General features: G+C 41.1%; 1 protein-coding gene across 1 annotated transcript in view; it reads right to left on the minus strand.

The window, feature by feature from the left end:
- Positions 1–24482, minus strand: part of LOC117366643 — a 53063-nt gene extending 28581 nt beyond the window's left edge. Inside the window, exons 1-10 of the mRNA XM_033958268.1 lie at positions 24435–24482; positions 21032–21116; positions 20473–20518; positions 20223–20359; positions 19202–19317; positions 15148–15176; positions 12989–13015; positions 10342–10374; positions 9257–9297; positions 7850–8019 (exon numbers count right to left, since the gene is read on the minus strand). Coding sequence (XP_033814159.1) covers positions 7850–8019; positions 9257–9297; positions 10342–10374; positions 12989–13015; positions 15148–15176; positions 19202–19317; positions 20223–20359; positions 20473–20518; positions 21032–21116; positions 24435–24482 — 732 coding nt within the window. The remainder of the gene's footprint in view (positions 1–7849; positions 8020–9256; positions 9298–10341; positions 10375–12988; positions 13016–15147; positions 15177–19201; positions 19318–20222; positions 20360–20472; positions 20519–21031; positions 21117–24434) is intronic.
- Between the last annotated feature and the right edge of the window lie 290 nt (positions 24483–24772).

The raw sequence follows: 24772 nt of genomic DNA on the forward strand, positions 1-24772 counted from the left end.
GAGCCACTACGTTTAGTGTGCTGCAGCTCGAGATAATTAGCGGGACACTGATCTAGAAAGTCTTACTACCTTGTTGCACTTATGACATGTTCAGGACCTTTCAGTCTTGTGGTTCTGTTGGCTCACGGGTGATATTGTGGGGAGTGTGTGGCGCTGTGTTTAAAGCTACAGCCTGAATACCCTGGTGTTGTGGGCTCAAACCCACATGCTCCTTGTGACCCTGGGCAAGTCACTTAATCCCCCCGTTGCCCCAGGTACATTATAGAATGTGATCCCACCAGGACAGACAGGGAAAAGTGCTTGAGTACCTGAACAAATTCATGTAAACCGTTCTGGGCTCCTTTGGGAGAACGGTTTAGAAAATTGAATAAATAAATACATTTTTGATGTTGTAGCCTCTCCTACTGCTTTGAAGACCACCTCAGGTGTTTTTGGACCTTCCAGTCTATCTTCCTGCTATGATGGCACTGTTCCAATGCTTTTGGCCTTGCAAGGCCAGTCAAGCTCCTGTATTGGCACTCTTCAGGTCTGACTGAATGATTTTGGTCCTTCAAGTCTGCCTTCCAGTTGTACTGGCTCTCTTCAAAGTTATTTGTCAAATTTCCACTAGCGTACGTGTTGACAAGCAGTCTCCCACCACTATTACAAACCTTTTCTTTAGGTGCTTGGCTTTACCTACTGGAATTCACATGATCTACTTGGCATAAATACACACGAGGCAAGTCTTTTTCAATTCGTTATAAGACGTATGGGGACAGACTTAAAGATCTCAATCTGAATACTGTGGAGGAAAGACGGGAGAGGGGAGATATGATAGAGATGTTTAAATACCAATGTGGCATAAATGTGCATGAGTTGAGTCTCATTCAATTGAAAGGAATTCTGGAATGAGAGGGCATAGGATGTCTGTCATGTTAATTATGAGTGTTTCTTTGTAATTCGCTCAAAACTGTAGGATGTCAGCGAGTAAGAAATTTAAAAAAAATAAAAAAATAAATAAGCTGTGATAGGCTCAGGAGTAATCTAAGGAAATACTTTTTTACAGAAAGGGTGGTAGATGCATGGAACAGTCTCCCAGAAGAGGTGATGGAGACAGGGACTGTGTCTGAATTCAAGGTGTGAGGTAGGAACTTGCAATCTCTTAGAGAAAAAGATAATGGTTACTGCGGATGGGCAGACTGGATGGGCCATTTGGCCTTTATTTGCCATCATGTTTCTATAACCATAAAGCTCTATGACCTCACAATACAGGTGTAAAGAGCCTTAGCCTATAGAACAAGGAGATGACAATGTTAAGAGCCTTAGCCAATAGAGAGAGGAGGAGAAAGAGGGTGCTGTGGATGGGCAGAGTGGATGGGCCATTTGGCCTTTATCTATCATCATGTTTCTAAAAGGAAATTCCAGAGGAAGAGGACATAGCATATAACGTTCTATAATGTATAGCCTCCACGCCTATGCATGTTCCCACCATACTATGTCTGACTATAGCCTGGAGTTCGCAGCAGAGGAGAAGGGTCCAAATAGGAGAGACTTTCCCGATGAATTGAGTTCCAGGCAAGGAGTATAGGAAGAGAGGAGTTGCAGATTGAATGCACTTGTAGGTCAATAAGAGGAATTTGAACTGTTTGTGGAGCTGTATATTGAGCCAATGAAGTTAGTTGAGGAGGAGGGTAGTGTGAGCATAGCAACTCTGGTGGAATATAAATTGTGCGAATTTTGAACAGATTAAATGGGAGAGAGATGGTTACGCGGAAGAGCTGTGAGAAACAAGTTGCAGTAGTCCAGGTGAGAGGTGATCTCATAGAGGAAGGGTAAGATGTTGGTATTTTAGAGATAGAAATGGCAGGTTTTGGTGGTCTTTGGATTTATGCAAAGAAAGTCAATATAATCAGACAGATAAGTTATATTTTATTAGCATCAAATTCAAAGCAGTTCAAAAAGAATGTGCAACATACAGCAAGATAAAATACAGTATTACTACTCCTATTTATTATTTCTATAGTGCTACCGAATACATGCAGCACTATACATCAAATACACAAGAGACAGTCCCTGTCCAAAAGAGCTTACAATCTAACTATGAAAGACAGATTTTGTAAACAATCTTTATTAGCATTTTCAAGTGCAATACATACAAAAATTTCAGATTCCATACCTCAGAATGACAGAAAAAAATATATGGATTCTTTTATGAATTTTGATGAATTGTTGTTTTTTTTCCTGAGATATTGTTTTTGATTGAAAGTGTCACATTCAGGATATTTCTATGTTTTCCTCCAGATTGGATTCTTTTTAAATAATCTTTATTAGCATTCTCAAGTTCAACATACAATATATAAACATTAGATTCCATACTTCACAATGACAGAAGAAAATATATGGATTCTTTTATGAATTTTGACTTATTGTTGCTTTTTTTCTTTTCTGAGGTGTTGTTTTTGATTGAAGCATTCAGAATATTTTTAAGCTTTTTCTCCAGTTTGGATTCTTTTTTTTTTTTTTTTTGTAAACAAGGTTTATTAGCATTCTCAAGTGCAATATATACAAAAATAACAGATTTCATACCTCACAATGGCAGAAGAAAATATATGGATTCTTTTATAAATTTTACTGAATTGATGGTGTGTTTTTTTTGGAGGTGTTGATTTTGATTGAAGCGTTTCTCATATTCAGAATAGTTATGTTTTTCTCCAGTTTGTATATTTTTTTTAAAATAATCTTTATTAGCATTCTCCAATGCAATATATACAAAAATAACAGATTCCATACCTCACAATGGCAGAAGAAAATATATGGATTCTTTTATGAATTTTGCTGAATTGTTGGTGTGTTTTTTTCTGAGGTGTTGGTTTTGATTGAAGCAATCAGAATATTTTAAAGCTTTTTCTCCAGTTTGGATTCTTTTTTTTTTTTTTTTGTAAACAAGGTTTATTAGCATTCTCAAGTGCAATATATACAAAAATAACAGATTTCATACCTCACTATGGCAGAAGAAAATATATGGATTCTTTTATAAATTTTGCTGAATTGATGGTGTGTTTTTTTCTGAGCTGTTGATTTTGATTGAAGCGTTTCTCATATTCAGAAGTTATGTTTTTCTCCAGTTTGGATTCTTTTTTTTTTTTTAATAATCTTTTTTAGCATTCTCAAGTGCAATATATACAAAAATAACAGATTTCATACCTCACAATGGCAGAAGAAAATATATGGATTCTTTTATGAATTTTGACATATTGCTGCTTTTTTCTTTTCTGAGGTGTTTTTGATTGAAGCATTTGTTATATTCAGAATATTTTTAAGCTGTTTCTCCAGTTTGGATTTTTTTTTGTAAACAAGGTTTATTAGCATTCTCAAGTGCAATATATATAAAAATAAGATTCCATACCTCACAATGGCAGAAGAAAATATATGGATTCTTTTGTGAATTTTGACATATTGTTGCTTTTTTTCTTGAGGTATTGTTTTTTGATTAAAGCGTTTGTCATATTCACAATATTTATGTTTTTCTCCTGTTTAGATTCTTTTCTTTTTAATAATCTTTATTAGCATTTTCAAGTTCAACATACAATATATAAACAGAAGAAAATATATGGATTCTTTTATGAATTTTGCTGAATTGTTGGTGTTTTTTCTGTGGTGTTGATTTTGATTGAAGCGTTTGTCATATTCAGAATATTTATGTTTTTCTCCAGTTTGGATTCTTTTTTTTTTTAATAATCTTTATTAGCATTCTCAAGTGCAATATATACAAAAATAAGATTCCATACCTCACAATGGCAGAAGAAAATATATGGATTCTTTTATAAATTTTGCTGAATTGATGGTGTGTTTTTTTCCGAGGTGTTGATTTTGATTGAAGCGTTTCTCATATTCAGAAGTTATGTTTTTCTCCAGTTTGGATTCTTTTTTTTTTTTTTATAATCTTTTTTAGCATTCTCAAGTGCAATATATACAAAAATAACAGATTTCATACCTCACAATGGCAGGAGAAAATATATAGATTATTTTAATGAATTTTGACATATTGCTGTTTTCTTTTCTGAGGTGTTTTTGATTGAAGCATTTGTCATATTCAAAATATTTTTAAGCTGTTTCTCCAGTTTGGATTCTTTTTTTTTTGTAAACAAGGTTTATTAGCATTCTCAAGTTCAATATATACAAAAATAAGATTCCATACCTCACAATGGCAGAAGAAAATATATGAAATTCTTTTGTGAATTTTGACATATTGTTGCTTTTTTTCTTGAGGTATTGTTTTTGATTAAAGCGTTTGTCATATTCACAATATTTATGTTTTTCTCATGTTTAGAATCTTTTCTTTTTCTTTTTTAATAATCTTTATTAGCATTCTCAAGTTCAACATACAATATATAAACAGAAGAAAATATATGGATTCTTTTATGAATTTTGACTTATTGTTGCTTTTTTTCTTTTCTGAGGTGTTTTTGATTGAAGCATTCAGAATATTTTTAAGCTTTTTCTCCAGTTTGGGTTCTTTTTTTTTTTTTTTTGTAAACAAGGTTTATTAGCATTCTCAAGTGCAATATATACAAAAATAAGATTTCATACCTCACAATGGCAGAAGAAAATATATGGATTTTTATATAAATTTTGCTGAATTGATGGTGTGTTTTTTTCTGAGGTGTTGATTTTGATTGAAGCGTTTCTCATATTCAGAATAGTTATGTTTTTCTCCAGTTTGGATATTTTTTTTTTTAATAATCTTTATTAGCATTCTCCAATGCAATATATACAAAAATAACAGATTCCATACCTCACAATGGCAGAAGAAAATATATGGATTCTTTTATGAATTTTGCTGAATTGATGGTGTGTTTTTTTCTGAGGTGTTGGTTTTGATTGAAGCGTTTGTCTTATTCAGAATATTTATGGTTTTCTCCAGTTTGGATTCATTTTTTTTTTTTTTAAATAATCTTTATTAGCATTCTCAAGTGCAATATGTACAAAAATAACAGATTTCATACCTCACAATGGCAGAAGAAAATACCGTATATGGATTATTTTATGAATTTTGACTTATTGCTTTTTTTCTTTTCTGAGGTGTTGTTTTTGATTGAAGCATTCAGAATATTTTTAAGCTGTTTCTCCAGTTTGGATTCTTTTTTTTTTTTTTGTAAACAAGGTTTTTTAGCATTCTCAAGTGCAATATATACAAAAATAACAGATTTCATACCTCACAATGGCAGAAGAAAATATATGGATTCTTTTATGAATTTTGCTGAATTGTTGGTGTGTTTTTCTGAGGTGTTGATTTTGATTGAAGCGTTTGTCATATTCAGAAAATTTATGTTTTTCTCCAGTTTGGATTCTTTTTTTTTTTTTTTTTAATAATCTTTATTAGCATTCTCAAGTGCAATATATACAAAAATATCCATACCTCACAATGGCAGAAGAAAATATATGGATTCTTTTATGAATTTTGCTGAATTGTTTGTGTTTTTTTCTCAGGTGTTGATTTTGATTGAAGCATTTGTCATATTCAGAAAATTTATGTTTTTCTCCAGTTTGAATTCTTTTTTTTTTTTTAATAATATTTATTAGCATTCTCAAGTGCAATATATACAAAAATATCCATACCTCACAATGGCAGAAGAAAATATATGGATTCTTTTATGAATTTTGCTGAATTGTTTTGTTTTTTTCCTGAGGTATTGTTTTTCATTGAAGCTGTTCTCGCATTTAAAACATGATTTTTCTACAGTGTAGAGTCTCTCATGGAGTCTAAGGTTTTGCATTTGGCATCCCAGTCTCAGCTTTAAAGAGTTCTGTTCTGGGGTTTCTTCTTTTTCCACCTGTTGTATATGAAAGAGTAACAGCATTGTCAGATACAAACAAATATGCTACCCTAGTTGTCTCTTTCACCTACTTCCACTGTTTTTCATGCCTTTATCAGAGTGAATCTTCTGCTATCTAAATCCCACGGCAAAGGAAAGGGAATGGGGTCTTGTATACTGCCTTTTTGTGGCTTTGGCATGCAAAGCTGAAATTCAAAGCAGTGGGCACTGGAGGATTAAGTGACTTGCCCAGGGTCACAAGGAGCAGCACTGGGATTTGATCTCACAACCTCTATCTGCAGAAGCAGCATCTCTACTTGTTAGCCACTTAGTCATATCAGAGTTCTTCCTCCACTAAATTTAGCCCCTTCAGAAGAGTGAGAGATCGCAATCTAAGGTTTCAAAGTTTAGCTTCCTAGATTTAAGAATGATCAAACGTGATCACCTTATCTGCCTGTGCCTTAGTACTAATCCCAAACATGCCTGTCACTCTCTGATTGACCCTGGGAAGGTTATTTTAGCTCTATGCCTCAGTACTCACCGTGGAGAAGAACATAGTGTAGATGTAGACAGATGCCACCGGAACCCCCCCAAACCCACCTAGACCCCAAAATACCTCATTATAAGTTGGCTGACCAGACGGATGCTTTCTCTGTCCGTCCGGCAAGCCCGCCTTCACTGAATGGTGGTCCTAGTCCTTAGGCCCTTTTGTCCCAAGGGCCTAAGGCCCTCACATAGGAGGGGCATTAGGTGCTTGGGCCCAACGGAATCTTAGGCCGGTCCCACAATGCATTCTGGGATGCACTGGGAGTGGCCTAAGATTTTTTTGGGGGGTGGCCTAAGGGATCTGGCCAATCGGAATCTTAGGCTACTCCCAGCACATCTCTGAATGCACTGTGAAACAGGTCTAAGATTCAGGTTGGCCCTAGATGCCTAACTTTTGGCGAGGTGTTCCAGTAGAAGGAATTGGGCATCTCTCCTCCCTACAATCTTTGCCCCCCGCACCGAATTGATGGCACCTGGGAGATATCCTAGCTGCGATCAGCTGAACGGCAACCCAATCCAGAACTTATACCAATCAGGCACTAAGTCACAAGGTACAAGTTCTGTCCAGGCAACCTTGTAAAACTTTTGGTTATCACTGTAGGACAACTAAGTCCAGTTCAGTCCACATCCTGCTCACCTCCCGCCCTAACCACTCCTCCAAAACCACCCCTTTGAGCTGTGGGCGCGCAGCGGAATTAAGAGGCCTAAAAAGTCTCTGAATACATCCAAAAACCCGTTTTGATTATCGGTACTTGGACGACCTGTCTTTTAGGTCATCCAAGTACTGACTTAGGCCGGTTTGGGGATGTATTTTTGTTTTGATTATGAGCCTCACAGCCTGGGTAGGTTACTTTATCTCGATGCCTCAATACTCACCATGGAGCAGAACATCGTGTAGATGTAGACAGATGCCGTCAGGAGAAAGTGGCTGTGGATGTCTTTGGCGAACAGAGGCATGACTATAAAGTCCATGAGGGTTTGCAGCAGAGTGGAGCACAGCTGGTATCCATAGGAGCAGGCCTCGGTGTTAGAATTGAAGCCCTGACGTTCCAGCCTTTGTGAGGAGACAGACCTGGATAGATAGATTATAGATTGAGTGAAAAATATTTTCTCTAGTTTGTTATAAAATTGCATATTACTAACTTTGTGATGTGTCTCCTCATCTTTGTACTTCTTGAAAGACAAGTAAGTCCTTGAACTTTGATCATTCCATTCCACCTCTCTACTCCACTAAATTTAGCCCCTTCAAAAGAGTGGCAGATCAAAATCTAAGGGTTCAAAGTTTAGCTTCCTAGATTTAAGCATGATCAAACGTGGTCACCTTATCTGCTTGTGCCTCAACATTAATCCCTCTATTTCCATTATTCGCTGTGTGACCCCAAGTGAATAACTTTATCTCTCTGTACCTCAGGGATCTTCTCCAATCAGTTGGCCTTCCAACTCTGCCTGTCATTCTCTCAGTGACCCCCAAGTAGGATTTTTTAAAATCTCTATGCCTCAGTACTCACCGTGGAGAAGAACATGAAGATGTAGACAGATTCCGCCAGGAAGTAGTGGCAGTGGATGGCTATGGTGACAGGAGGCACATAAGGATACTGAGGGAAAGCCGCATATTTGAGTGCAGCTGGAAACCATAAATAGGCCTCAGTGTTGTCAGTGTAGCCCCAGCCGTTCCTGCCTGTGTGAAGAGACAGAGCTGGGATTAGAACTCGAGAAGATGCACACAAATACAGAAATTGATGCACATATTCATATACACAGCTCATGCAACAAAAGAGTTGGATCAGAACCTGAGGAGACGGATGCCTATGCACCCACCGATACAAACGACCCAGGAAGAGATAGCTCAGATTAGAACCAGAGGAGACACACTCACATGGACACCGAAATGACACACCAGCACACATCCATACAATATTCTGTAAGCAAAGACAGTCAGATCAGAACCACAAATCACTCAGAACCTTAGACATACAGCCTGTGCAAGCCTTCCATGCTTGAGGCAGGTAAATTTCCATTGAAAGAGGGGCATATAACATGTGACATGTCTCAAGGTTATTCTTGCACAGTTGTGGCTCAGTGTGAATCTAACATTCCAAGAGACAGGATGTCAAAAGAGTCCTCATGCGCACAGTTCAGTGATAAAATTTCTCACAAAAGTAGGGAAAAATCCAAAGGAGATCCATGAACGCATGATTGCAGTCTGCTCCATTTTCAATAAAGAAATATTTTGGAGCAAGCAATGTAAGTGCGGGTAGAGAACCCATTGAAGATGGCCCTCACCCTGGACGGCCAATTGGAGCAACTTCAACAGAAGTATGCAAGAAAATAGAGGATTTAATTTTGTTTGACAGACGAGTTAAGATTTCCCAAATAGCTGAAGAAGTGGGCATCTTGGCAGGTACAGTTTAGAAAATAATTCATGAAAAGTTGGGCATGTCCAAGGTTAATGCAAGAAGCGTTCCAAGAATGCTGACGCCATGTCAGAAGGCCTAGAGGCTTCAGTGCTGTCAAGAGAACTTGGAGGTGCTCTGTGAAGACCAAGTGAATTTTTTTGCAATGCAGTGGAAGCACAAGTCATCCCCCACCCCCAAAATGTTCAAGACAGAAAAATCTGCAGGAAAACTCATGGCAACTGTCTTCTGGGATGAACCACCCACCCTACGGTCCTGACCTGGATCCCTAGGATTATTTCCTGTTCCGTGTTTTAAAGAAATCTCTCCGTGAATAGCGGTTTTCAAGTGATGAAGACGTCAAGGAAGCTGTAATGTCCTGGTTGGAAGGGATTAAAGTCATTGCAGGAAAAGTGGATGGAGTATATGGAGCTATTTATTGAAAACTCTTTCCTTTCCTACTGAGGTAGATAAATTATAGAACGCCCCTCGTATTTGTTAGAAATCTTACCTTTCACTGACATGTAAAACAGGCTCGCATATTCCCCCACATTCTTTTCAGTCTGAATATAATAAAGCAGATAACAAAACAGATTATTTTAAGTATAATAGGCAAAATAAATTATAATCAAATATAGCCCAAGAAAGTTATCAGTCAAAATGAAGTTCCATCTAGTCTGTCCAGTACTTTGCCTGTTCACCCTATTTGCACCGAGACCTCAAATAAATCCTTTCCTTAAGGGAATTTTGGTTTTGAGTTCTCCAGAATCATTCTGAGGTCACTATTCAGAGTCTCCTGCCCACTTAGGCCCACTGAGCGGACCAGCTGCTGAAATTCTGCTCTTAACTACAAGCTCAGACTATACAGGCCATATGCGGAAAGGCCATATTCTGGGTTGGTGCCCACATAGCTAAGTGGCCAGACAGAACTGCACAAAACGTTAGCCTATCTTTCTGTGCTTAACTAGGTGGATGTCTGCTTCCTGAATATGGATCAGCACCTGCACAGCTTCAGGGTCACTAATCTGTTTCCCTCCCATGATCTCCCCATTCCCCCACTTGGTTCCTACAATCCCCTGGGTTCCAGAAACAATCCCATCAGTTGACTCCCCAATCCAATCCAATCTGTAATTTAAGTTCTGGAATTCGATTGAAAATGATCCTAAAGAAAAGTCCATAAACCATCCTTAAGATGGACTTGGGAAAATCAACTGCTTATTTCTGGGTTCAGCAGCATGAAATAGAATTTGTTTTACTCTTTGGGGTCTTACCAGGTACTTGTGACCTGATTTGTCAATGTTTGTTTAAAACAGGATATAGGGCTTGATAGACCTTCAGTTTGCCCAATATAGTGAATCATTTTATAATTATACCCCCTGCTCCCCAATCCCTTAGCCCCCCTGGATCTCCATCCACCCCTAGAACTTATCCAAGGTGATCCTAGGTTGCTAGTGGGCCCCGTCTAGCACAGGGTTCCAAAAGGCAGTTATAACAAATAGTAGTAGTCTCACAGTACTACCACTAGGGGTCAGCCTTTTATACAAGGGCAAAAGTATTTTTTAAAAAACCTCCTTTATCAATATTTTAAAAAAATTGACTATAATTACCCATTCCTTATTCTCCTCATTCTCCCGTGTCTCCTGGAAAGAAAAGAGTGAAAACTAATTTAGGATTTTTCTATACTATCTTTCTGTGGTTACAATAGAAACAGTTTTCATATTCTATACACTCTCATTTATTTACATACTTATCAAGTCAGTTTTAATGGGGTCTTGTCAGATACTTGGAATAATCCTTGTGGAGTTCATCAAGGATCCCCTCTTTCCCCAGTATTTTTCAATATTTATCTTGCCTTCTTGAGTTCAAGATGATCAAATTTTGATATCAATTTTTTAATTATGCAGATGACATAACTTTAGTAATTCCTATGTTTTCTAATCTTTCATCAGCTTCTCAGTTAATTTCGAAGGTTTTTCAGACTGTAGATTATTGGATGAGGGGTTTTAAATGAAAGCTTAACCCAGATAAAACTACATTTTGCTTTGCATCTCCTACCAAACGTACAGAACATTTGACTCTGAATGGAGTGTCCTACCCTATTACCCCAACAATCAGGATTTTAGGGGTATACTTTGAATTAAAAAAAATCTATCCATGAGTGATCAATCAAATTGATGTTCTAGTTCGAAAAAGCTTCTTTACATCATGGAAACTATAAACAATTGGATCATACTTCAATATTACTCCATTCAGGTTATTGGTACAATCTTTAGTGTTGAGTATTTTGGACTATTGCAATATACATCTGGCAGGTTATCGTAAACATTTTCAAAGATTACGTATTGTTCAAAATACTGCCATGCATTTAATGTTTAATTAGGGGAAAAAACCCAGATTATATTACACCTTCACTGGTTGCCAGTAGAGGCTAGGGTATTTTTCAAGTTTGGAACCACGTGTTATTAGGCCTTGCATGGTTACATATACCCAATTATCCAGTTGATCAATTTACGTTCACTCATTTCAAGCCACTGCAATGCTTGTTTTCCCTTCTGCTAATGGTTGTACATAGAAGAGATTTTTGACAAAGATTGCTGTCTTACCAAGCAGCTAGTTGGGATGCAGAGTTTCACGGACTGTTATCTCTTTCTTCCTCTTGTATGGAGAATTGACTTGTTAATCACTGAGATTGTTCAGTCTTCTTAGTTTTTAAACCGCACAGAACTGAAAGGTTTTGTGATATACGTATGATTTTATATTATGCCAACCACACTAAAATGGTTTTTGTTGTATCTTCCACAGAACTCGGTCGATTCTTATGAAATTTAGTGTGTTGTGTTCTGAATGAAATTGATTTAAAACGTAACTATTTCCTACCACACCACAATACTGCCTTGTGAAAATGAATTGTGAACTGAATAAAAACACATCAAAAAGTTTTATGCTGTATTTTGCAGAAAAATGTAAAGTCAAAAAGAGGGAGAGTGTGGCGCAGTGGTTAAAGCTACAGCTTCAGCACCCTGAGGTTGTGGGTTCAAACCCACACTGCTCCTTGTGATCCTGGGCAAGTCACTTAATCCCCCCCCATTGCCCCAGGTACGTTAGTTTGTGAGCCCGCTGGGACAGAGAGGGAAAAACTGCTTGAGTACCTGAATAAATGCATGTAAACCGTTCTGAGCTCCCCTGCGAGAACGGTATAGAAAATTGAATAAATAAATAAAAAAGTAATGTTTCAGTTAACTCCCTTTCCTCAAAGGCACACCATCAGCCTTGGCCGCCACTGATCTATGGACTTATCAATGACGCTCTGCTTCAGCTCAAGCCAAACAGAGATGAGACGCTGTTTGACGTAAGATATCGCTGTCTGGTAGTTGCGTTCCTCTATCAGCCCCCAGATCCGGTAGTCAACTGGACTTAGATTTGATGAATTCGCAGGCCAGAGGTCTGGACCAATGAAGTCTGGGGTCTCCCGAAGTAGCAGTTCTAAGGTGTTCTTTCTCCGATTTACTGGGGCATTGTCCTGTTTGAAGCTGTGACATGCGACGGATCGCTGGCAACAGCTTCTGCATCAAGAGGATGTCCCAGTAGTATGCGTCGTTGATCTTAACCCCAGGATCAATGAAGAAGAAATCTGTAAATCTGAGATTGCGACCAAGATCATGACTGATTGGCTGGAGGTCGGGGAGGTTCGTAGTAGGCGATTGGCAATAACCTCACGCTTCAGTGTTGTTGAAGGTACGCATAGGCAATCATTCTGTGTGTTAACCGGTAAATATCTTTTCATCTGTAAACCAGATGAAGCTGACACTCTGCTCTGTGTACTTGGTCAAAAGCTGCTTGCACCGTTTTAGTCATGTGTTTTTGTTCTGGACACGACACATTTTAAGACACTTTAATTTCAGATCATCATGAATTATTCCAACCACAGTTGACTGGCTTATTCCAGTTTCTCTTGCTATTTGGCGAGTTCTTTGGTGTATTTGCAGTGCATCCTACTGGCTCAGTACAAGATCGCGTACAACTTCAATGTACTCTTGTGTGCGAACCGAGCGCAGTCGTCCGCTGCCTTACGATCCACAGTGCTGGTCGCTCGGATCTTGCATAGCAGCACACCAAGGCCGTTTTTGTCCCAATCCTTCTGTGGGAACGCTTTCAACATTCGTTGACTGCTGTAACTTTTGAGCTTTTACATCTACCCCCACCCCAAGGTAAAAACACCACTAAAATTATTTCTGTGACATCTCAGAATCGTACCTCAGGTCACTCTGGACTCCTTGCTCTCTGAATTGGAAAAAGAGAGAATATATTTCAGATTTAAACTTAGAGTACACAAACCAGTATTATCTACACATAATTGGATAAAGTGATGCACCAGAGAGGGGCCTAAGGCCCAGTGGTCGTCGGCGAGAGAGGAGGAGCAGGTGTTATCAGTACCTCTGGGTCTCAACTTTTAAGGTAGGGGGCCTGGGGGCCTAGAGGTAGAGGTCACCTTTCTGGCAGGAGAGAGTGGGCATCCCTCCCTGTTTTGCCACGGGGGTGGTGAGTCAGTCGGGATGGCAGGAGGGAGTGAGCATCCTTTCTGCCATCTTTTTGGGGTTTGGGGGCATGATGGCTTTTGGGTGGTAGACAGTGGGGGCTTTTTTCTAATGAGACAGATGGTACGTGTTTAACACATGCACAACATCTGGGCCATTAAAAAAAACCCAAAAGCCCTAACAGCAGTGACAGGAGGCTGTTTCCTCTGTCACTACTGTTAGGGCTCTGTATTGTGTCAATCACTCAATGAGGGATTGAGTCGGTGGATTTGCATGCAGACTTGAGAGTGAATCAATCGCTGTTGGAGAATCGGCCAACAGCGATTGAGTCGCTATCTTTAGTGAATCTAGCCCAATATGAAAGCAAAAGAACACAACTCCTAGGGAAGGCGGGAAAGGAAGTCCTCAGAGAACACCTGCTAAGGGTGAGTAACTTTGATTGCTCAGAGGACAAGCAGGGCAATGATTCTGATGCAAGGCAATCCCTCCATGCAGCCAAAAGAGGAGAAAGAGGATGGGATTTGATCGTCCCCTTTTCTGTGGTTACAAGCAAGGCAGTTGACATATTATATACAAGTGCTCAGTTTGTACCTGGGAGTGTTAAGTGACTTGGCCAGAACTACAACAGCCGCAGTGGGAATCGAACCCAGTTCCCCAGGAGGTGAGGAGTGGCTTAGAACTGTTGCCTCAGCACCCTGAGGTTGTGGGACTGAATCCCAGCGCTGCTTCTTGTGACCCTGGGCAAGTCATTTAATTGCCCCAGGTACAAAATAAGTCCCTGTATATATATAAACTGCTTTGAATTTGCAACTGCAAAAGAGCATAGACAAGTCCCTTTCCTTTCTCAGATTGCTGTCCTGTGGTGGGAGGTATCTAAGGCTAGGCCTAAAGATAGGGTTACCAGATTTCCTCCTTGAAAAAAAGACACCTGGCTCCACACCATTCCGCTTCAGCCATGCCCTGTTCAGCCCCCTGCCCAACCCCCAGAAACCTCATCTCTTTTCCGTATCTGGAGGGTCTGTGAGCATTCATGGATGCAATGTGATGATGTCACACACATGCATGTGATGTCATCACATCGCATCCACTCATGCTCGGAGGCCCTTCAGATGCAGCCCTGAGCTCAGGGCTCTCCAAATACCCAGTTTTGGAAGTCCATCTGGGCGCTTTTAATTAGTTTGGCCACTGAACTCCTGCCATTTTGTTTTGTTTTGATAAACTTATACTTCCCAAGAAAACAGAATGATCTTCTGACCACTATATTAGATTCATTTCTCTAGCAAGACAGGGAGCCAACCCAGATGTAATTGAAATGGAAATGGTAAAAGCCCATTTCTAAACTGTCTAATGCAACTCCTGGGACATATCGATGAGCCAATGATGACTTACTTGAACTTGTAACTATGACCTAACTGTCCTGATCTACCTGTTCTAGCAACTCTATTGAATGTCTGTGTCAAACTGTCCATTGCAACTTCCTGATTCAACCTCTTGTAATATAATCCAGCCTTAAACTGAATAGGTAAAGGCGGAATAGAAAACCTGGTTAACATAACCCTCAATCATTATGTTGCATTTGTTCTGGTCAGCCAGGAACAGCAAGAGGTGGTAGTGGTTTGGTGAGGTTACCCTTAAACCCGGAGGCCGGGACTCCCCTGTCCCTGTGCCTTTAGGCATGCAATGGATAAATCTGTCCCTGACTCTCACTATATGGGTTAACTCTGCCAAATGAAAATTAAATGCACATCTTTCCATATCGGCCACAGGAGCACACAGAGGTGAGAAGGTGAGTGGAGGGAGCCGGGGAGACTGAAGGAGAAAGGGGAAAGAAGGCCTAATGGGGACCTCTAGAGTATCGTACATTTTCAGAATACTCACGTGGCCGCACGCATCTCTCGATCTTGTCTCTGACAAAAAAAGAACAATGAAGCCATCAGTATCTGGAGAATTGATTCTTCAAACTTGAAGCAAAAAAGACAATTTGGCAAATGTTTAAAGTTACTTTTCCTACTGCATTTCTCAGATTATATAAAATTGAAAAATGAGCAAACTGATAATTATGTGGTCACGTCTCATCCTGCTACAAATCTAAACCCTTTAGCACATATCCACCCACTTATTCAGACTTTGCCAACTAGTCTCCAATCAGATAACCAGGAGCTCACAAACTCACCCCTCCTGCCACATTCATATGGAACTCTTTTCACCCAGTAACACAAGAGGGCCTTGACAAAATCCCAAGACCTGGCAGAATCCCCTATAGGAGGGAAAAATACACTTTTCCACATAGTCCTCATGCAAGATGACGCCTTTGTTGTATCGTTCAACTAGCTTCAGGATTCCTGCAGAGAAGGTTTTTGGCTGCTCCCGAAGCCAGGTGAGCACCGCTTCCTTTACTCCATCGTGCTTTGTCTTTTGATCTCCGGGTCGCAGTGAGGCACCCATGTCTCGTCGCCGGTGACAATTCTCTCCAGAATACTCGGATCTTCTTCATACCGTCTCAGGAACTGGGTCGCAAACTCCACACCCTGTTGCTAAGCTGTTTGGGAACCCATCGTGCACAGACTTTCCTGAATCCCAAGTCATCACGCATTATGGCACAGGCAGATCCATAGCCGATATCCCAACTGAGCCGATTGAGACACCGTTATGTGTCGGTCTTCTCTAATCAAGGCATCAGCCCTGTCAATGTGCTCTTGTGTGTTGATGGGCAGCCAGAATGACCTTCATGGGTTACACATGTTCTTCCCGCTTTAAACCTTTTCTCCCACTCATAAACCTTTTCTTGATTCATGGTGTTCTCTAGATACTGAGTCAATATCTGAAGGTGGCTTTCCACAGATGTCACTCCCTCTGCCAAAAGAGAGAGCACCACTGCACGTTGTTCTTCGATGGTGCAATCTTCCAATGGAGCGTCCATGTTTCTGACCTTGTGGCTGCCACATGACTAAAGGCCGAGCGCTGCACTATGTATGGACAAACTATTGTGACATTTCCGCTCCCTGAGACAATCATGTCAGAGTGAAACCCCATAGTAAATCCTTTGACCGAGATCAGAGACTGACCGAGAATGATCAGGCAGGAGATCCTGAAAGCAGAGTTGCCTATCCTGAGCAGGAGCCAGAATACAGGTTAGCTCCACGTCCCAGTAAAAAACCCAGCTCCCTTAAGAGGTTTAATCCGACTCCCAGTTGTATTCTGGGGGGGAGCCAAAGAGCACGAAAGCTAGGAACACAGACACCTAGAACAGGGAGTGGCACAAACTCTCTTAAACAGCTCTCCAAGGCAGTAAGGCAGGCTGCACACGAGGACCTGGCAGAGAAGGTTCTCCGGGCCAGGCAAAGGCCAGACCTCACACAGGAGCCTATGGAATGGGAGGATTCCATTGACCAAGAGTCAGCTGAGCAGTTGGGGGCTCCAGAAAGTATGGACACAGCTGAAGAAAATGTGCCTGGAGCTGAGAACGTGGAAGCCATGGATGTCCGCTTGGCAGTCTCTCACTAAGGACTGGAGGTACTGGTTTCCATAAGGAGATAGTTATTGGGACTGTTAGTTTTGGTTCTACTGAAAAACCAAGCTGAGAGCAGTGCTGCAGCAGCATTCAGCATTAATTACATTGTGCAAAAGCCAGGGGCAACTCAAAGGAGTTTTCTTTTGGGCTTGTGGAGCAGTTTCCCTGTTGCCTGTTATATTCCAAGGGACTTTCAGGATTGGGGTAGGATCCCCGAAGATCTGTGGGAGCTTGTTAAAGCTATTGAATAAAGGGGAACCAGCAATTCTGCTGCCCAACTGGAGACTAGCTAGTGCTGGAATGACAAGAGCCTGCAGTAAGGCCTTACTTTTCTTTTCATGTTTGAAGTTTGCTTTACAATGTGAAGAAACAGGATTATATGACTGAAAGTCCAGGACTCAAGAGTATTCTTGAGGACTTTTCCTTTTTGGGACTAGTTTTGTTTTCTCTTGCTGGGGAAGCCGCTAGAACCTTTATTGTGGACTTCTATGGACTTACCTAGTGCAATCCTCCGTTCTCAGCATACTGGACTATTGTAATATCATTTACCTGAGCTCCACGAAGAAAACTACCAGAAGACTCAGAATGATCCAAAACACCGCTGTCCGCCTTATATTCGGCTTGAAAAAATGGGACCATGTCACCCCTTTCTACCACAAACTTCATTGGCTACCACTGGAATCCAGAGTCCTATTTAAATTTGCCTGTTTCTGCTACAAAACAGTATTCGGCCTAGCCCCAAACTACATCAACCCACACTTCATCCTGAATCACAGAAACAAGAACTCCCGCAGAATCCAGTTATTTGCTTTCCCCTCCCTAAAACTCTGTCACTCCAATAAATTCTTCGACAAAACCCTCGCCTTCCAGGCCGCCAAGCTAAACCCATGGATAACCCAATTGATCCTCGAGGATCCAACCTACCTCAGCTTTAGAAAACTACTCAAAACACACCTCTTCCAACGCCACGACACTTAAAGGCCCCCTCCCCAAAGAATCCCCCCTCCTCCCCCTTTTTCTTTCATCTTGCCACACCCCCCGACCCACCTTATCCTACTCCCCAATTTCATCTTCTCCGCTGCCTGCATCCCTGCTCATTTTAACACCTAACTCTATGCAATTCTGTTCAATTATTACTTAACTGCATATAACTATGTTTAATTAATGTGAACCGCATGTAACGATGCATGTAATTATACTTAACTAATGTAAATCTGTTCAACTATTCTCAACCGCATGTAATCCATGTTTAACTAATGTGAACCGCCTAGAACTCACTGGGTATGGCGGTATACAAGAATAAAGTTATTATTATTATTATAAGAACTGCTGTTCTTCCATTGAACTGTTTTGGGAGGGTAGAAACCTTTTTCCTTTGGAGCAAAAGGAAGATAGTGCTAGTGCTTCCTTGTATGATTTTTGTTTTTTGTTTTTTGTTTTTGGTGACAAATTAAACCTTGGACATTTTTGATTTGACTTGGCTCTCGCTGTGGTTTATTGTAGCGAAGCCCGGAGTATTGGGACGCCAGTGAGGTCTTCCACTTTGGGAGCCACGCCAGGGTCGTGCTGCCGCCTGTCGGTGGTCTTCCACAAGCTTCCAGAGACCCCGGCAGGTGACACTATCCAACAGGGAATTTATGAGTACATATGTTGAATTTTGCTAGCTCTGTTCTGGTTATCGTGTAATTTAAGAATTGCCTTTCATTTTTGATTCACCCTCGTAGTAAATTACCATTCAGTTCATAGAGGAAAAGTTCATAGTCTGCTACTATCTATTACGGACTTTTCCTCCAGGAAGTTGCCCAAATCTTTTTTGGACCTGATACACTAACCACTGTTACCACATTACCAGAGGATGCGTTCCAGAGCTTAACAATTAATTGAGTGAAAAAATAGAAAATGGGGAGCAGAGAGGGGAAGACATAAGAACATAAGAATAGCCTTACTGGGTCATACCAACGGTCCATCACTGTTCTCACAGTGGCCAATCCAGGTCCCTAGTACCTGGCAAAACATTCCATGCTACCGATCCAGGGCAAGCAGTGGCTTCCCCTTGTCTTTCTCAATAACAGACTATGGACTTTTCCTCCAGGAATTTATCCAAACCTTTCTTAAAACTTGCTACGCTATCCGCACATCACTACCCCCATGTAACCTAATCTATCTCTATTAATTCTAAACATAGTAACTTTCATGTGAACTTAGATATTTTATTATTATTTGATGTATATTACATGAAGCTAAACTGTAAATTTTGAGCAGGATCAAAACAGCCCAACAGTTCTGGAGTCTGAAAAGAAATGGTGGATCTTTCATTCACACTACGAGGGAGTCGTGAGGGAAGGATGTCGAGAGATCAGCCAAGAGTGTATTGTTCAAAAAACCCACTTTCTTGATGGATATGCCGTCTCTGAGACTTACCTGACAAGCCGAACTGTTTATAATGTACTCAGTGGATGGCCCACCATCAACTTCGTGGCGATGGAAGCATTTATGGCAGATGTTAAGCCCCAAGTTGAGCATAATAAAAGATGCCTCTAAAATAAAACAATGCTTTAATAAGCAAAATATCCCTAACAATATTATTATCAACAACTTAATATACTAGAACTGAAAGTTAAAGGTGGAATAGAAGTCAATAAATGTAATGTAATATGCATTTACGCCTCCTAGGTATTTAAATGTCTCTATCATATCATCTCCCCCTTCTGCCTTTCCTCTAAAGTGTACAGATTGAGATCTTACAGTCTGAACCCATACGCCTTATGATGAAGACCCAGGTCTATGGGACTCCCACGGGGAAACTTCCCCCCCCCCAAAGGCTCCCACAGGGATGGAACCAGGATTCCCTGGGCCTGAAAAGAGAATTAGTAGAAGAGAGACAAAAGCAGAAACTGGGACCAAGATGATGGAAAAACAAAATGTCCCACCAGCTACAGCAACGGAGATGTTCATTTTGAGGGGGGTGGGGCTCCCCTCTTTTGGTTATGCCACCAATTGTGTTTAGTCCAAATTGAAGAACTTGCTGAGTTTGTTTTGGGGCTTCCAGTACAGTTTTGGCCCATTTTTCTTAGGCAACCCTTGTCCTGAAAAGTGCTTGAAATGATTTTGATGCTGTATTGTTTGATTCTTTACTCGTTGCTGCATTAAAAACCATTTGTGGATCTTGAAAGGACCTCTCACAAGTTACCTGTGTCAGACGGTGGAACCAGATTTCTTTGCTCTACAGATATGAGCTTTATATGGCCCAAAAATCCAACTCTTTGAACAAGAAATGGTCGACCCTACAGTCACATGACCTAATGTCTATTCTAATTCTTTATATTGTATTTTATTGCTGATTTAAATAAACTAAGACTTTAAAACCAAATCAGAACTGTCAGAAGTAATTGCTGCTTTTTATGGGGACAGGAGTTTGGTTTTCGCTTAATAGTGAAGTTACCTCCAGCGCCACATTCAGCGCATCCTTTAGGGGACTGATTATAGACCATCCACTGGAATCGATGCTCCACAGCATATCTGTTGGTTTTGAGCATCTTCCAGATGAAACGATGGCACTTGTCCATCGCTTTCAGCCATCTAAAAGAAAAAAGAAAGAAAGAATCTAAGCTAAAAGCCAAAACAAAGTGGAACAGTCGCTCCTGGAAGCAGCAGATAAAGGAACAAAGTCTTTTAGAGAACGTGTGCCTTACGCCTCGTTATGCTCCGTGCTGGCATTGATGGTGTAGGATTTCTCAGCTGCAGGAGACAGAAAATAGAAATCAGTCAGCAAAAAGTCCCCGCTATGAATGCTGGCATCTTTTGGGTACTTTTTTTCAACCTAAGCCAAAAATCATAGACCTTAAATTCAAGCTGTATGCTGCTAGATATGGCCATCTTGAGAGAAACATTTTGAGCCAAGGGAAGGTTTTGTTCCGCACTGTTTCAGTTTATCCCCTGATGAAGCCGGTAAAGGTGAAACAGCGGCCCCGCAGTGCTGTTCAATACCGCTAACAAGATAAGTGCTGTATTGATTTTTTGATATATATTTGAAAACTACAAATATTCACGAAGTATGAGCCAATGATCGAGATTCTGACCTGTTAACACATCTAGCAGCATACTGCTTGAATTTAAGGTCTCTGAGGCTTGTCTTCGTATAGTTATTTATTCACTAAGGAGCTATCGGAGGTGATTTTTGGCTTAGGCTGATTATTTGTACCTCTTTTGTATTTGTTTTTCTACTTTTTTTCAACCACAGCAGAAACTTACGAGTAAAGATTAAGATGACGTGTTCATCATCCGTCTCCTCCAGCCGGCAATTCAGAGCATATTCCTTATTAGGAGGGTCTTCTCCCTAATTAAAGCAAAAAAAGAGACAAGAATCAGTATAAAGAAACCCCAGGTTTTTGAACAATTCCAGTCTATTCCCGAACTAGTGGGTTATGCATCCCATTTCGCAAGATCTCTTGTAGGAAGCCTCCTTTACATATTTTTGATCCTCCCCTCTGACTTCCAGACTTCCACGCTCTCCTGCAATCCCGACTGACCCCCCACCCATGGCAGAATGGAAGGAGGGATGCCTACTGTCTCCTGCCAATGGCCCCCCAACCCTCCCCCTGGAGCACGCTAATGATTCTGCATATTAAAAGATAAGTATTAAACAACAGTATGTATTGAGAAAGACATCAAGGAGAAGGTGAAAATAAGGTTCAAAGACGAATATCATTGCCCACTGAAATATGCATTTGCAATTAAGTGGATTTCACCATATTTGACACTCGGAAGTGGGGTTGCCATTTCACAAAAGCCCTAACAGCAGTGACAGGAGGCTCCTTCCCTGTCACTGCTGTGAAGGCTCTGCGCATGTGTCAATCGCTCACTGAGTGAATGATCAGTTGTTCAAATCATTTGCATGCAAACGATCGCTGCTGGAGAATCGGCCAGAGAATCAACCAACAGCGATCGAGTCGCTATCTCTAGTGCATCGAGCCCTTGGAGGACAGGAGGCATTTCTATAATTAAATGCCTCTGTTTAGGTAATTCAGTCTATTCTATTCCAGAACCAAGGTCCATATTACCATAACTTGGGATTAACAGGCCAAAAACATTTATCCCCACCCCCACCCCGCCTTTACTAAGCCCGACATAAATACTGGCATATTACTTACTAAATATATTGTTAAATATGTCTTGGACAGATCGAGTCTGATTGGCCACCAGTCACTAAAAGTATAGAAATAAATAACGTTAAAAATTTCATAGACTAATAAAGTTCAAATCAATCACATACAGTAATCATTTCATTTATTAAATTTGCATTCCATTCAATGTACAAATCTTTAATTTTATATTTATAATGAAAATCTACTTACTTTCCTGTGGTCCCCATGGCTTCAGACCTCTGAAAAATGATAAAGAATGTATTAGAAATGATGCCTGATATCAGCAAATAAACTGCACCATGTTTATTTCCTAGAAAGCTATTGTAGTTTCGGGAAAGGGATCGGGACTTGTTCTACGACCACACTCAAAGTGGTTGACAGATATACAGGAGGAGGAGAGAGACCGGACTGCAGGGGGAAGATTCAGGAACATAGGAAGGAGAGGGAAAAAGATCATGGATCCCTGGGTTAGGGAGGCAGATATTTGAGAGGAAAAAGGGGATGGTGACAGGTGCCAGAAATGTAGGCCAGAATTTTACAGGTCGACATTTCCGCTGCCCAGGGTCCTTCCTGAATCGCGGCCAGTGGCTGAAGTCCGGCACCGGCCCAGGGTCCTTCCTGAAATGCGGCCAGTGGCTGAAGTCTGGCACCGGCCCAGGGTCCTTCCTGAATCGCGACCAGTGGCTGAAGTCTAGCACCGGCCTAGGGTCCTTCCTGAAACGCGGCTAGTGGCTGAAGTCTAGCACCGGCCCAGGGTCCTTCCTGAATCGCGACCAGTGGCTGAAGTCTAGCACCGGCCTAGGGTCCTTCCTGAAACGCTGCTAGTGGCTGAAGTCTAGCACCGGCCCAGGGTCCTTCCTGAATCGCGGCCAGTGGCTGAAGTCCGGCACCGGCCCAGGGTCCTTCCTGAAACGCGGCCAGTGGCTGAAGTCTGGCACCGGCCTAAGGTCCTTCCTGAATCGCGGCCAATGGCTGAAGTCCGGCACCGCCTCTAACCATGCCTACTTCTGGGCTTCGGCGTCATTAGGTACCAGTAGCCACCAGTGACCCAGGTGCTGGTCCTGGAGGCCACATTGCGACGGCTATTTATTTTTTTTAACAAGGGTTTAATTGGTTTTAAATGGTGCCACTAATTATTCCACCGCTGAAGCCCAATTACAACAATTAAGTTAGGTGGAGGTAGGGTGGCTACCACTGCCTAAACCTTCTGCGGCTTTTGTAGAATCTGAATCTATCCTGTAACTATGACAAATTGTAATCGGTTGACTGTGTATTATGTATGTCAAGAAGAGGAGAGCAGAAAGGACTACAGGGTGAAATTGAAAGAAGCCAAGAGAGAAATACGTTTGGCGAACGCACAGGCGGAAGAACAAATGGCTAAAAATGTAAAAAAGGGAGATAAAAATTTTTTCAGATATATTAGTGAAAGGAGGAAGATAAAAAATGGAATTGCTAGGCTAAAAGATGCTGGGAACAAATATGTGGAGAGGGATGAGGAGAAAGCAAATGTGCTAAACAAATACTTCTGTTCTGTGTTCACAGAAGAAAATCCTGGAGAAGGACCGCTGCCAGAAGGATTCTGGGCTGTATAAAGAGAGGCGTAGTCAGTAGAAGGAAGAAGGTGTTGATGCCCCTGTACAGGTCATTGGTGAAGCCCCATTTGGAGTATTGTGTTCAATTTTGGAGACCGTATCTGGCGAAAGACGTAAGAAGACTTGAGGCGGTCCAGAGGAGGGCGACGAAAATGATAGGAGGCTTGCGCCAGAAGATGTATGAGGAGAGACTGGAAGCCCTGAATATGTATACCCTAGAGGAAAGGAGAGACAGGGGAGATATGATTCAGACGTTCAAATACTTAAAGGGTATTAACGTAGAACAAAATCTTTTCCAGAGAAAGGAAAATGGTAAAACCAGAGGACATAATTTGAGGTTGAGGGGTGGTAGATTCAGGGGCAATGTTAGGAAATTCTACTTTACGGAGAGGGTGGTGGATGCCTGGAATGCGCTCCCGAGAGAGGTGGTGGAGAGGAAAACTGTGACTGAGTTCAAAGAAGCGTGGGATGAACACAGAAGATTCAGAATCAGAAAATAATATTAAAGATTGAACTAGGCCAGTTACTGGGCAGACTTGTACGGTCTGTGTCTGTGCATGGCCGTTTGGAGGAGGATGAGCAGGGGAGGGCTTCAATGGCTGGGAGGGTGTAGATGGGCTGGAGTAAGTCTTAACAGAGATTTCGGCAGTTGGAAACCAAGCACAGTACCGGGAAAAGCTTTGGATTCTCGCCCAGAAATAGCTAAGAAGAAAAAAAAAAAAAATTTAAATTGAATCAGGTTGGGCAGACTGGATGGACCATTCGGGTCTTTATCTGCCGTCATCTACTATGTTACTATGTTACTATGTAACCCGTTCTGAGTTCTTTCAGGAGAGGAAACAAATTAATTCAATAAATAAATATCATTAACCAATTAATTGACAATGAGGGAGGCTTCAGAGCATGTGTGGCACCTACCAGTAACATGGGGTCCACGAAGTTCCGCTTCTCTGTCCTCTTCGCCATTCTGTGGATGAAAAGATAAATGAGAAATTAAATAAAATAAGCAATTGACCCTCCCCTGTCCCTCCTTTCCTCTAGGATCTACATAGTCATGGCTTCCAGTCTTCCTTCATACGTTTTCTGGCACAATGGTTACTCTGCATGGGCAGACTGGATGGGCCATTTGGCCTTTATCTGCCATCAGGTTTCTATGGAGACTAGCTAGATTAAAGTTTGCTCTTAAGATCTAACCTGCCAATATAATGGAACCTACAAATTAACTTTTCACCCCAAACTTATCAAAGCTCAGATCA

The sequence above is a fragment of the Geotrypetes seraphini genome, chromosome 1 (genome assembly GCF_902459505.1).
Source record: "Geotrypetes seraphini chromosome 1, aGeoSer1.1, whole genome shotgun sequence".
NCBI classification, from domain to species: Eukaryota; Metazoa; Chordata; class Amphibia; order Gymnophiona; family Dermophiidae; genus Geotrypetes; species Geotrypetes seraphini.